Source organism: Rhineura floridana, chromosome 1 (genome assembly GCF_030035675.1).
Source record: "Rhineura floridana isolate rRhiFlo1 chromosome 1, rRhiFlo1.hap2, whole genome shotgun sequence".
NCBI lineage: Eukaryota > Metazoa > Chordata > Lepidosauria > Squamata > Rhineuridae > Rhineura > Rhineura floridana.
This window is the reverse complement of record NC_084480.1, coordinates 167,157,705-167,170,228: the sequence shown is the minus strand read 5'-3', so window position 1 is coordinate 167,170,228 and position 12,524 is coordinate 167,157,705. Positions and strand designations below refer to the sequence as shown.

Sequence of the window (12,524 nt, the reverse complement as noted above, 5' to 3'; positions counted from 1 at the left end):
CAAACTTTCAACATGCGCGTGCTCCTTTTGAGGCATTGATTTTACCGGCGTACCCAACTTTCACAAAAAAAATTGGGAGAGGGGTAAGGTATTATAACACATTCGTAATTCCTACAATTTTATATGAAGTGTTCGTAAAAAAATAAATACAAAGTAAGTAATAAACATTTTAATAATAAAAATAATATTTATATAACAAATATATATATTCAAAAATATAAAAATAATTCATATAATAATAATTAAAATAACTATTATTCAAACATACAAAACCATTCTGGAAATAAAGACCCGGAGGGGACCCCCCAAAACTGGAAACTCCAGCCGAAAATCATGCAGCGGGTTTACAGAGGCAGCGCTTGCCTGGGCTGGAGGTTTGAATCTCCCGCTCTTTGGCTGCAGAGCGATTTTCCCCCCATCCTGCCTGGGAAGCCACTCAGGCACGCAGCCCAAGAGCAGGCAGGGGATTCAAACCTCCCGCCTAAAATTCACAGCTGATGAGCGGGCAGGCCAGGCAAGATGGAGGAAAAAACCGCTCTGCAGCCGAAGAGCGGGAGATTCCCCAAGAGGGAAGTGGCTGGCGAGATGGCCGCTGCAGGGCTGAAGATAGAGAAAAAACCCCACTTCCCCACTTCCCGGTGTGAACATTTTTGTAGTCGAGCATACGCATAAATATCTTTGTGGCGCCATCTGTCTGTTTGCAGAAGCGTTTTTTGGTGGCCAAAGTCATTGCTAGGGAGTCCGAGTCTTATGAGAAACTGGAGGGGTGCACGAAAAGACAAGGAATGCATTGAGAGCGAAAGAGACTACGCGTTGAATAACATTGGGATAAACCACTGTTGTTATATTGATCTTCCCTCACATGATTGTGTGAGAAACTGGAGAAATCACAAGAACTGTATTTTCTCTTAAAAGAACACACACACACATGTTTTTTGCCACTAAAACTCAATGATAAAGTACAAAAAAAAAACATTCGGCCGCGTACCCCTTGAGACACTTTTGCGTACCACCAGGGGTACGCATACCACACTTTGGGAAACACTGCACTATAGCAAGGAACATATCCAGAAGCTGAAATGACCCAGTACTGCTCTTCTGAAGGCAAGTTAATAGGGAGGACCACTGATTTAGTGTGGTTGATTTCCAATCCAGTCACTTGGTAGAATTGCAACAAGATTTGTTTCAAGGGGGAGAGACCTGCCCGAGGGTTAGCAACAATTAGCAGAAAATCATCACCGAAAAGATTCAATTTATGCTCAACCCCCTGAACCTGGATACCTTCAACTGCAGAATCATCCCTGATTTGTTTTGCCAACACCTTCACCACCAAGGCGAAAAGCAGAGGGGATAAAGGACACCCCTGCTTAGTGCCCCTAGCAAGGCAGAGCTCTATTGATTCTGTTCCATTTACTTCTATCTTTGCCAGTGACTCTGAGTAAGTCTGGCTAATGAAATGCATGAAATTTTCTCCAAAGTTCATTTTCTCCAGCAAATGCCTTTAAGAAAGCCCATTCAATTTGATCAAAGGCCTTGAACGCATTCAAAGATATCAATGCCATCGAAGATCTGGATTGGTGGACCTCATGGATGAGATTCAAGACCCTCCTAACAGAGTCAGAGATGTTGTGATTGGGAATGAAGCCCGTTTGGTCAGGGGCAATATATTTGTCAATTAAGATGTTTAGTCTGGAAACCATAATACTAGATAGCAATTTTGCATCAACATTTAATCAAATTAACCTGCAAGATCCAACCTGAGTTAGATACTTCCCAGGTTTAGGAATTCCATCATATAGCTTAGTCAACCAAGGTATTAAATTATCTTTGTATGCCTTATAAAAGTCCCCGGTGAAACCATCTGGTCCTGGGGCTTTGCTTCTTTTTAGCCTTTTTATTGCTTCACAGAGAGGGAGGTGGGAGAAGCATTAGAAAATCTCTGTATGCATCAGACAACCCTTTGAAACTTATCTGGGTTAAATATTTTCCAATGGAGAATGGAGAGGGGTTGTCACATGAGTACAAAGCAGAGAAAAAAATTATAAAGGTATAGCTAATTGTATTAGTATCATAAACTTGTGATCCCCTATCATCTTTTAGGCTGGTCACAAAAGTCCTCTTTTCCTTTCCTTTGTTTTTTTTAAGAGCATGTGCTAGCAATCAAGAAGCCTTACTGCCAAAATCATAATATTTGCTCTGTAGATGTGCTAAAGCTATTTACTGATTCTGTTTCTAATATCTGTAACTCAGCTCACTTAACATTTAAAGCCCTATAAGTGTATGCTAAACATGTATTATGGTACGATCACTGTTGTTGTTGTTATGTGCCTCCAAGTCGACTACAACTTATGGTGACCCCATGAATCAGCGACCTCCAAGAGCACCTGTCGTGAACCGCCCTGTTCAGATCTTGTAAGTTCAGGTCTGTGGCTTCCTTTATGGAATCAATCCATCTCTTGTTTGGCCTTCCTCTTTTTCTACTCCCTGCTGTTTTTCCCAGCATTATTGTCTTTTCTAGTGAATCATGTCTTCTCATTATGCGTCCAAAGTATGATAACCTCAGTTTCATCATTTTAGCTTCTAGTGATAGTTCTGGTTTAATTTGTTCTAACACCCAATTTGTCTTTTTTGCAGTCCATGGTATCCGCAAAGCTCTTCTCCAACACCACATTTCAAATGCGTTGATTTTTCTCTTAGCTTTTTTCACATCCATACATAGAGATCGGAAATACCATGGTCTGAATGATCCTGACTTTAGTGTTCAGTGATACATCTTTACATTTGAGGACCTTTTCTAGTTCTCTCACAGCTGCCCTCCCCAGTCGTAGCCTTCTTCTGATTTCTTGACTATTGTCTCCATTTTGGTTAATGTTAGTGCCAAGATATTCTCCTTGAAATAAAGATCTAACATTTCCTTCAAGTGGGACCAGGTCACTGCATCAGCGAGTAACCCATTGCGAAATGACCATGCATAAATAGGATGTACCACCTCTTCTACAACTAGTTTGATTATCACAGGAGCATGGTTGGATATCGTTATAATACCAATCTCTACCTCACGAACCCACTGCCATAAAGAGTCTGTGACAAATACATGGTCTATGCATGACATACAGTTAAATCTTGTAGAATGGAATGTACAGGAATACCCCGCATTAACATACGCAATGGGTCCAGAGTGAGTACGTAAATCGAAAATGTACTTAAAGTGAAGCACTACCTTTTTTCACGTATCGATGCATATACTGCACTGCAATCGTCATATACGGGCATAACTGATGTAAATAACGCATTTATAACTAAAATAAACACAGTAGGCCTTATTTTAAGAATAAGTGGCGTCATGCCGTTAAGTGTCCGTTCTTGCAAACCGAGCGTACGTAAACAGGGGAATGATGCTACTGTAATTATGTCCGTACTCGCGAGTGTGTGTAAAGTTAAGGTCCGTATAGTGGGGTATTCCTGTATATTCCTTCTGAGAAGGGTTTCTCTCCCTCTGTGTGTCCAACAAGCAGTGTCTATATATGAGATCCTTCGTCCCCCCCCCCCCGAGGGCCAGAAAAGCTCAATGAGAAGATCTATCAAATGTAGCGTCAAAGCACAAATTGAGATCGTCTCCTATTATAGCTTCGCCTTTGCAAAAATTTGAAAAGTAGTTAATGTTGAGCTGAGAAAATTATGTTGCTCCACATTAGGTGCATAAATGCAGCCTAAAGTTAGCTACTGAGATCCCAATGAACCTTTTGCAAAGACAAACCTTCCTGCTGGGTCAGCTATGTGGTCCTCATGCCTTAGAGAAGATAATGGCGACCCCCACTTGATTTAGAGAAGCCCTGAGCACCATATTGTTCCCCCAGCCAGGAACTTTTTAACAAGTAGAATTTAGGATTTTGCTTTTGGTGTGTTTCTTGTAGAAAGATGATAGTCTCTTTTCAAAGCAGCTTCCACTCATACTCTTTTAATTGCCGAACCTAGACCTCTCACATTAAGTGAAATGACTCGAATATAGGACTTTATCCTCCAACATTTATTCGTCCATCATGAAAGCATCATCCTCTGACCTGTGTAAAAGTGGATTGGTTAGTAGTGTACGATGTGATGATCTATGACACGACATAAAAGAAACTGGAAAGATAACCATAACAGTTTTCAACGAAGCCTGAAATGAAGACAACTGCCCTCAGGCACGGCCTGAAGCCACATAATATAGGGCCTCAGATCAATTGGGATGATGAGGGCTTGCATTGACCAGAAGCAGAGATGTCCATCTTCCTCCCACAGGAATTGCAGGTCGCTAAAGTATAACTGTTAATTCATGCAGCGTGGTCAAAACTTGAAGTAAAATAGCATGGTCCCAATAGGTTACAGTGTTCATAGTGCTGTGGTAGGACGAAGTTTCCTTTTATTTCCCTTCTTTTGGCTCATGGCCCAGGTTACTCTGAACTGCGATTGGGAGACACACCTGCCCCCTGCTCATCATCCGTTCCTTCCACCGATGCCAATTTCAATTCACACAGCAAGTTCTCAGCTTTTTCATCTCCAGCACTGAGGAATCTGCCATTATATTGGACCACCAAGTTAAAATGGAAACCCCATCTTAAGCTATTCCCGCCTTTTTCAATATTGCCATGAATTGGTGAAAAGCTCTACATCAAGGCAGGGTTTCAGGGCTTATGTCCTGAAAGACTTCGAATGCTTGTTCTTCATATTTTAACTCAACATAAATTGCACAGTGCCTTAAAGATCTTTTCCTTCATACAGTAATGTTCAAAATGAACAACAAAGTTATGAGGCTTGGAACCTGGACCTGGGATTCTATATGCCCTGTCAATATAGTCCGTTGACACCTAGTTGCAAGCTATTTAACCATTCAGTCAAAAATAGAGAGGCACCTCCTCCCTCTTCCTGTTCAGGGATCCCTCGAATATGAAAATTCTTGCAACGCTCTCTGTCAGAATATTCCTCCATTTTTAGTTCTAGATCTTCCATCAGCATCTTTAATGACTGCATTTCAGACTGATTATCCAGATGCAGGTTCAAGGCTGCATTAGCCATCTCAGTGATAACAGTAATTTGATTGGATAAAGCCCCTATTTTTGCCTCAAGTGATTGTAAGGGAGACACCCAGTCTGCTGGGAGGGCCCTCCTGATCTTATCAATGAATTAATCAAAGTCTCCCATATCTTTGGAGGTCCCTACTTGTTTCACGCCTTTTAGGACCTTTGAACCACCCCGTGCCATATTGTCAGTTTCAACTTCATCTGACAGCCCGGCTTCAATTTAACTCCTATGGTTAAATCTCACAAATTTTGTTTTTGGACCACGCAATCTCTGCAGCATTACCTTCTAGTTTTGATGGTTGATGATTAAAAGTCAGTGCTTACGTATCACTCTTTGCCTTGAATTTTCCCGTGAGTCTTGGAGATTCCCATTTAAGCTGCCATTCTGCTTGCTGGCAAGCCACACTCTCAACACGCAGAGTCTTAAATCCAGTTGTTTGACATAAGTCTGGCTGCTTTGACGATTTTGACTTTTAAGGTGGGCTGCCCTGTATGTAACAAAAGCTAAGCCACAGGCTGCATTTCACATGATGAGCACACAAGGCACATACCCTACACAAGCATCCATGAAACCACCTTGCTCCTTGCCCAGAATACTCAAAGGGAACTTGCAAGTCTGTTGAATCTGTTGTCTAGCTGAAGTCAGTATCTCCTATAAACACGGGACTGGAAGGAAAAGTAATCTAGACTAAATTCCCTACCCCACCACAAAGGCAAATCACATCCACACCACACTGCGTCACCCATAGGAGGCTTATTTTGACATGCTGGGCAGAATGGTGTGCATCCTGTCCAAGGTGAGATGGTCCCCCTGTCGGCAGGATCCTGTCAAGTCTCAGGTTGTTGCTACTGCTCAGTATCCACAGCTTAGGCTAGGCCTATGGGCCTCTCCATCTGACACTCCTACTGCTGTTTCCCGACAGCTTTCCCTTACCTTGTGCTGCACCTGATTAGCAACTAAAGCATCTCCACCAGTGCAGCACAGGTAGAGACTTTCTTTTTTCAGCCTATTGCAGCCTCAGTGCTGCTCACTGGACACCAGGCAAGACCCTGCCAAAAGCAGAGAGCCTGAAACAGCCATGGTGTCTCAATCACAATTCAAGGTCAATATTAACAGCTCAAACAAGCCAGGTCTCTCGCCACAGGGGGAACAAGATCCAACAACAACAACCTCCTTCCACTTCAAAGTTGCTTTATCTCACTTTGTACTTGCCTGAAAAATACACTTCAACTATAGGCTCTTAACGTGAATGAACGAACACAGCCAATGATACAGGCACTAGAGCAGCATGAGAAAAAGCTCTAGGGAAACAGAGACTGCCAGTCTTAGGACTCAGGTCCTTCACTCCTTCCTGGACCACTAGAAACCATGCCCAGAGATGGAGCACTTGCAAGCCCAGCTCCAGTTGTTTTTAGTTAAGTTCTGTTAGTCAGCTGATGACTCATTAGCGGAGAGCAGAGTAGACACACCCTTTGGCCTTCTTCCCAATGGCAGCAGCAGAGCCTTCCAATGGCAGGCAACAAATGTGTGTGTGTTTTGCAGGGAGAGAATAATTCCCTTTCTCTGATGTTTCACATGATTCCTCCAAGCCAGAGATTCCTGGAAGCTTGCTCACCTCTCTCCTACCTAGTGCAGAGGTTACCTACTCCCAAAGATGTTCACAAATAACGCTAGTAGCCAAGTAGTAGCTACAGAAACTGGCAGGAGGGGCTGATATGGCTCTTCTTTCCCTGTAGTGCACTGACTAATAGAAACATGTATATAGTGCTTACAGTGGTGTCTATTTACAAATCCAGACTCACTCCCAAAATTCTTCACTCAAGGCCATACAATCCTCATTGATTGAAAAACCAGAGATAGTAGGAAGATATAAATATGACATCTACTGTCACAGACAGCACCAACCACCTTCCATATCAATCTGCATAATCTACACAAACACTAGAACTGCCATCCTAGAACAGATTCAAGGTTTATCTAGGCCAGCATGCCATTTCAGCAATGGCCAACCAAGGGCTACTGAGAAGCTCTCTAGCAGGGTATGAAGGCAACAGCCCTCTCTGCAACAGTTATTCAGTGATACACTGCTTCTGAACATGGATGTTCTATTAGGTAGCATGACCACCTGGCAGAAAGTAGCATCAGCTGTCTATAGTGCTTGTATTTGCATATGACTTACTCAAGACAGCCAAGGCACACTGAAAAGGAAGGGGAAATCCCTCAAGAGCAGAATAAAACCACATCTAGTTGCTAGTCAGCAAAAAAAGAAAAAAAAGAAATCCCACCTCATCGACCATGAGGTCTAAAAAACATGGCTCTTTGAAAAAGATCATAGTTCTGCTTATTTCCTGTGGAAGCTATCAACTGGGCTGTGAACACAGCATACATTTAAAGAACATTACATTTAATGTATATTACTTCTGCCAAGTAAGCACATTACGTCTGCCAAGGAATCCTGGGAGCTGAATTTCACTCCTCACAGAGCTACAATTGCAACACCCTGGCAATCAAAACAGTACTTGTCACATCCATTTGCATCAAGATACACAGTTTTGCAAGTCACAGTATTGCCTCTCCACTCTCCCTGCTCAGGAAGGCAACGGTTTCCCACCTCTAGCACCACCTCTAAACACTCTCAGGCCACTCACATTAACACACTCACCTGGACATTGTATTTCTTGCGTGCTTTCCCCACATTAATAGCAAGATGCGTTATCAAGACAAAACTGGCAGCACCAGTGAGAATCACATAGCCGTATTCCTTAGAAAGAACCACCATCTTAGCTCTATGGAAAGGTAAAGGTACAGGTCAGTCCTAGCCCAAGAATCAGAATTCACCCACCCACACCTGCATCAATCACTCTGGTATCAAAAGACAGATAGCAGGTCACTATCTGAAGTCTGCCAGTCTGAGTACCATGGAAAAGGGATTTTGAGTGTAATTCAAAGGCACAGAGAACAACCCCAGTGAGCTTGTCTCTGTGGTTTTGCAACTCTGAAGAATGCCCTCAGTTTCATCACCACCAGAATACAAGCCAAACTGCATGTCATTCCCAGCACTCAAAGAACTGAAATCTCCTAAGGGAATGTGTGAAACAGCAACAGGTTTAAGAAAAAGGAGACAGAAATACTGTTTCCTTTCGCTTCATATTCAGCCCTGCCCTGACACTGCTTCGTGAGTACAGAATGTGTGTGTCCCAAGTCTTTTTAGAATGTTTGGTGGATGAATGGCTACCATATTTTACAGAATCTCTGGCAAGCTAATATTTCTGGGGCCTTTCTGCTAACACCGCCAGTCTTGAGGAGAACCGTTCAATAGAGATTATTTTTTAGCAGAGTATGCATAAACTCATCAATAAGAGTCACAATTGCTTTCCACTTGATGATTGGTAACTGTCCTGGCCTATGAAGTTAATCATTTACAACCTTGTGAACTAGCTTATTGCTTACATTGCTATTTATGATCAAGTGTTCAGAACTAAGTGTTTATGACAATGGGCTGTATCCAGCTAACATGTCCTGTCGGTGCAAGACTTACTACTATTGCAATGGATTTCCCCCTCTCTTCCCCCTAACGCATACCCCACACCCTCCCCAAATCTGCTCCAGAGGTTGGGGAAACCCCTAAAATAGATTTAGGAGCCATGCAGGAGAGGAGGGAGGAGTCCCATTGAACTAGTGGTAATTCTTGCACTGACTTTGCGCTATGTTGGATCCAGCCCATTGTACATAAAAATGTCCCATAAATACATGTCTTGCTGCTTCAAAAGACAATGTTTTCAACGAGAGCAAGGCACTCCTGGTAGAGAGTTTGGATAAATGTGGTTTGTTTAACTCTGTACAGGCATACCTGAGCTAGAGAACCCCCAGCACCTGTTGAAAGCAGTTAAGCAAAGGAAAGGGAAGGAGACAGCGACCACTCCAACACACTCTTGTTTCATTTCAAATTCACCTCTCACTGGAAATAATCTTCATGTGTTTTTCACATGTCTGCTTTTCCTCATTCTTAAATAGCATGTTTGGGTTTATTTTTTCATGATAAAGTGAACAATGCATGTCACTGTAATTATGCAGATACATATTTTTGTTGACACTTATTTTGCTGTTGGTGCTTATTCTATTGATTGATCACACTTCTATCCCACTCTTCATCATTTTCATGATCCCAAATTGGATTACATAAACATAATTTTAAAACCCCACAAAAATCAGTAAAACAGCTACAGTGTAAAACTCAGCATCAAATGCATCCTTAGTAATATCACATCAAGACTTCAGCTCATAACAGAGTAATCCCCAGTAAAAGCCTACAAGAATAAAAGTGTTTTAATTGGTGTCTGAAAATTATTATAATTTAAATTTATATCCCACCCTTCCTCCCAGTAGGGCACCAATCCCATCTCAGGAGGGAGGGAGTTCCATAGGAGGAGCACCACCACGGAAAGGACCATATTATTATCCGCTGTTTCAGTATGCTGGTATTGTTCATTGCATTGTTTTTAATTATTACTAAACTATAAGAAGCAATCTTTGCCACTTTAAACTGTAAGACAGGACTGAAATTGCTTAAATAAAAAGGGATAAAACATGACCAAATAAACTGGTGGAATAGAGAAGAGACTGGTCAAAATCATAAAATGTTGGATTGAAAGGAGACTATGAAATAAACCAGCTTTCAACGTTTTCTAGAAAACAGAACTAGCCAACTGTCTAGGACTACAATCATATAGCTACTTACCTCAAGAATATATTCTGCTGAATTCTGCAGGTCTTACTTCCAAGCAGATGCCCTTATGATTGCACTGCAAGTAAAGGAGTGTATGAATGCCTTACTAGAGACAGACTGTTAGGTAGATGAACACAACTCATTTCTATTATGAAATTAAGATTGGATATCAGCTACTTTAGGATAAAGGCAGTGAAACTGCAGCTTGAGCAGAAATTGATTAAAAGGCCTTGAAAATGCATAGTTTATTTACAATACATTTCAGTGCATTCTTCTAACTCCTTACATCCAGTGGTCACATATCAATGGCTTTGAAGACATTTCTCCACAATCAATAAGCCTGCAGAGCAGTATGGGATATGAAATGTTTGAACATTGAGAGCCAGCATTATGTCTCTACAGAACAAACGCTAAGATTATCTCTGCCACAAAAGCATCATATAAACAAGTCTCATGCTAGCAATATCTGGCTTCAAGGGTTGTTAATAAAATACAGAAATGTGCCCCAAAATGCTACAGAAAGATACTGGGTTATTGCATCAGTCTGAACATATTCAGATTAGTAGGACAATGGCTTTGCAAGTCCTTCAAGAAGGAAGGAATAAAGAACTACTATTGTAGTTCACCTACATGCCATTGAAAGTTTCAAACGTCTTCCTTTTCCCCTGGCATTCACTATTTTCAAAAGCCAGCACAAAATACGCCAGCTACTGCACTCGGACTTAACTAGACCACGCAAAATCTCCTGATATTTGCCAGCATAGTACATGGAACTTAACTCTATACATTTGGAATAGGATTTCCTCAGTTCCCACCTGCACTCCCACAGTACCCTAGCAGCAGTAATCATAGGCAGTGTTAAACTGAACATTCCAGCAATGCAGCCAGAGGAATTGCCTGAGCTTGAAGGACTGGAAAGGATGGAGATGTAGACCAGTGGATGCCCAGGAGGCAGTTAATGTTCTTTGGGGTAGAGGCTACATTTTCGGAGAAAACATTCTCTACTATATCCCGGTAACAAATGAAATTGCACTTTGCTTGGTAGCCAAGCCTGTACAAATGTAAGGCCCAGGTACAGGGCCAGGAAGAACAGGCAGCAGCAAGTTCCTTTCACTGTGCCTCACCCAGAGCTGTTAAGGTGAAAATTCCAAACACACAATTACTGCTTATCTGCAACCTGCTGCCCTTTCACCCGCATAAGTTAAACTTTAAAACGGTTATATCTTCTACTCCCACACATACCCTTTGTACTGTGCAATCCGTTGCTGCCATCATGATTGTTCTAGAAATATTAGGCTAAATTAAAACTTTATTCCGGAGGTGTCTGGATGCCACCAAGTAAGCAAACCACATGGAAGCACCTCCACTGAGTTAACTACGTGTGTGAAAGGGCAACCATGTGGTTTGGAGAGATTTCAACTGCAATAGAATATCACCAAAAAAAAGGTACTTGCCTGGCGTGATTAGAATTGGGCAAAACTATGCAGGCATAGTTTCACAAAACCCTTCACAGTAGCACCCATGTAATTTGCCTATTTAACAACAACAGCACTCCCAGAATAACATTTAAATTGGGCTTTATTTTGCAAAAGGACCTATGACACATTAGAAACTAAGGAACTGTTCACACTATGGGCTGTGGAATCATGCACATCTACACCTTAGAGAATATCACCCATGGAAATACACACACAACCAATTCTAGCACATGTCATCCACAAGGATCCAAACCATACACTTCACTTGCAGCTGTTATCACTCCTCATACACCTGTCCTACTACCCACAGCCAACTATGTGAACCAGCCCCAACAGCTTTCTTCCCTCCTCAAAACCTACTCAGCCTTCAAAGCCTTTAAGTTACCAGATCACACCTGAGCATGCTACTCCTTATCAAGCCTCCACCTCTTGCCCACCACAAGGATGAATTTGATTCAAGCCCTAGCCCTTGTTTCCACTCACAATTGATAATAAAAAAAAGTTCTTTGGCCATTTGTAAAGTCCCTTCCTTTTACAACTGAATAACCACAGCCACTTGGCACATATTTAACAGTATACATCTCTAGTTTTATAAATTAAATACTAGTCCATGTTACTTGAGAAATCCCTGCATGTCACCTAAGCAAGTGAACCCACACGCTGCCATTCACTTATGCCACAAGCTCTTTGGCGCTTATCCATTCCACACAGCTAATAGCACTGGCCAAGAGGCACAAAACAACTTCCAGGACAGATGCTTTATAGGAAAGAGATCTGCCCTGCCTATTCCATATTCTGTACAAATCCCCAAAATCAGCATAGCCCCAAACAAGAGTCATTCATGTAAATATCCCCAGTCCTCAGGCATGTTTGGGTGGGCTGGCTCATAGTCAAAGTGGGAGATCACAGATATGGGCTATGGTAACATCAGACACAGTCCAGATGATTCAACCAAATGAAGAAGAAAAAGGAAACCCCCCAGTTTTAACAAAATAACATTAGCAGCTGACTATAAGTGTTTTGGAGAGCTCAGGTACCATACACTTCTCGAGAAGAAGGCAGACAACGGAAGAGCAGATCTACGGTTACCTTTTGGGGGTTCGGGACCTAATCACCCCAAATACCTGGATCTCCGGCTTTCCAGACGCCCACCCAGCCGTGACACATACGCGAAGGCTCCGGCCGGCCTTGCCCAGCTTGCCGGGAAGCGCTCTGGGCGGGGCGCTGCCTCCCCGCCCGCTCAGCAGCCAGTCGCAGCC

At 42.3% G+C, this 12,524-nt stretch overlaps 1 protein-coding gene across 2 annotated transcripts in view; it reads right to left on the bottom strand.

Moving 5' to 3' along the window:
* The window catches only part of MGST3 (microsomal glutathione S-transferase 3), a 24,925-nt gene extending 12,401 nt beyond the window's left edge, over window positions 1–12,524 (bottom strand). The window contains exons 1-3 of one of the 2 annotated variants that reach the window (XM_061584619.1): window positions 12,355–12,524; window positions 9,800–9,863; window positions 7,724–7,847 (exon numbers count right to left, since the gene is read on the bottom strand). In XM_061584619.1, the coding sequence (XP_061440603.1) occupies window positions 7,724–7,840 (117 nt within the window). In that variant the 5' untranslated portion in view covers window positions 7,841–7,847; window positions 9,800–9,863; window positions 12,355–12,524. The remainder of the gene's footprint in view (window positions 1–7,723; window positions 7,848–9,799; window positions 9,864–12,354) is intronic. The other variant, XM_061584629.1, reaches the window with a different exon arrangement.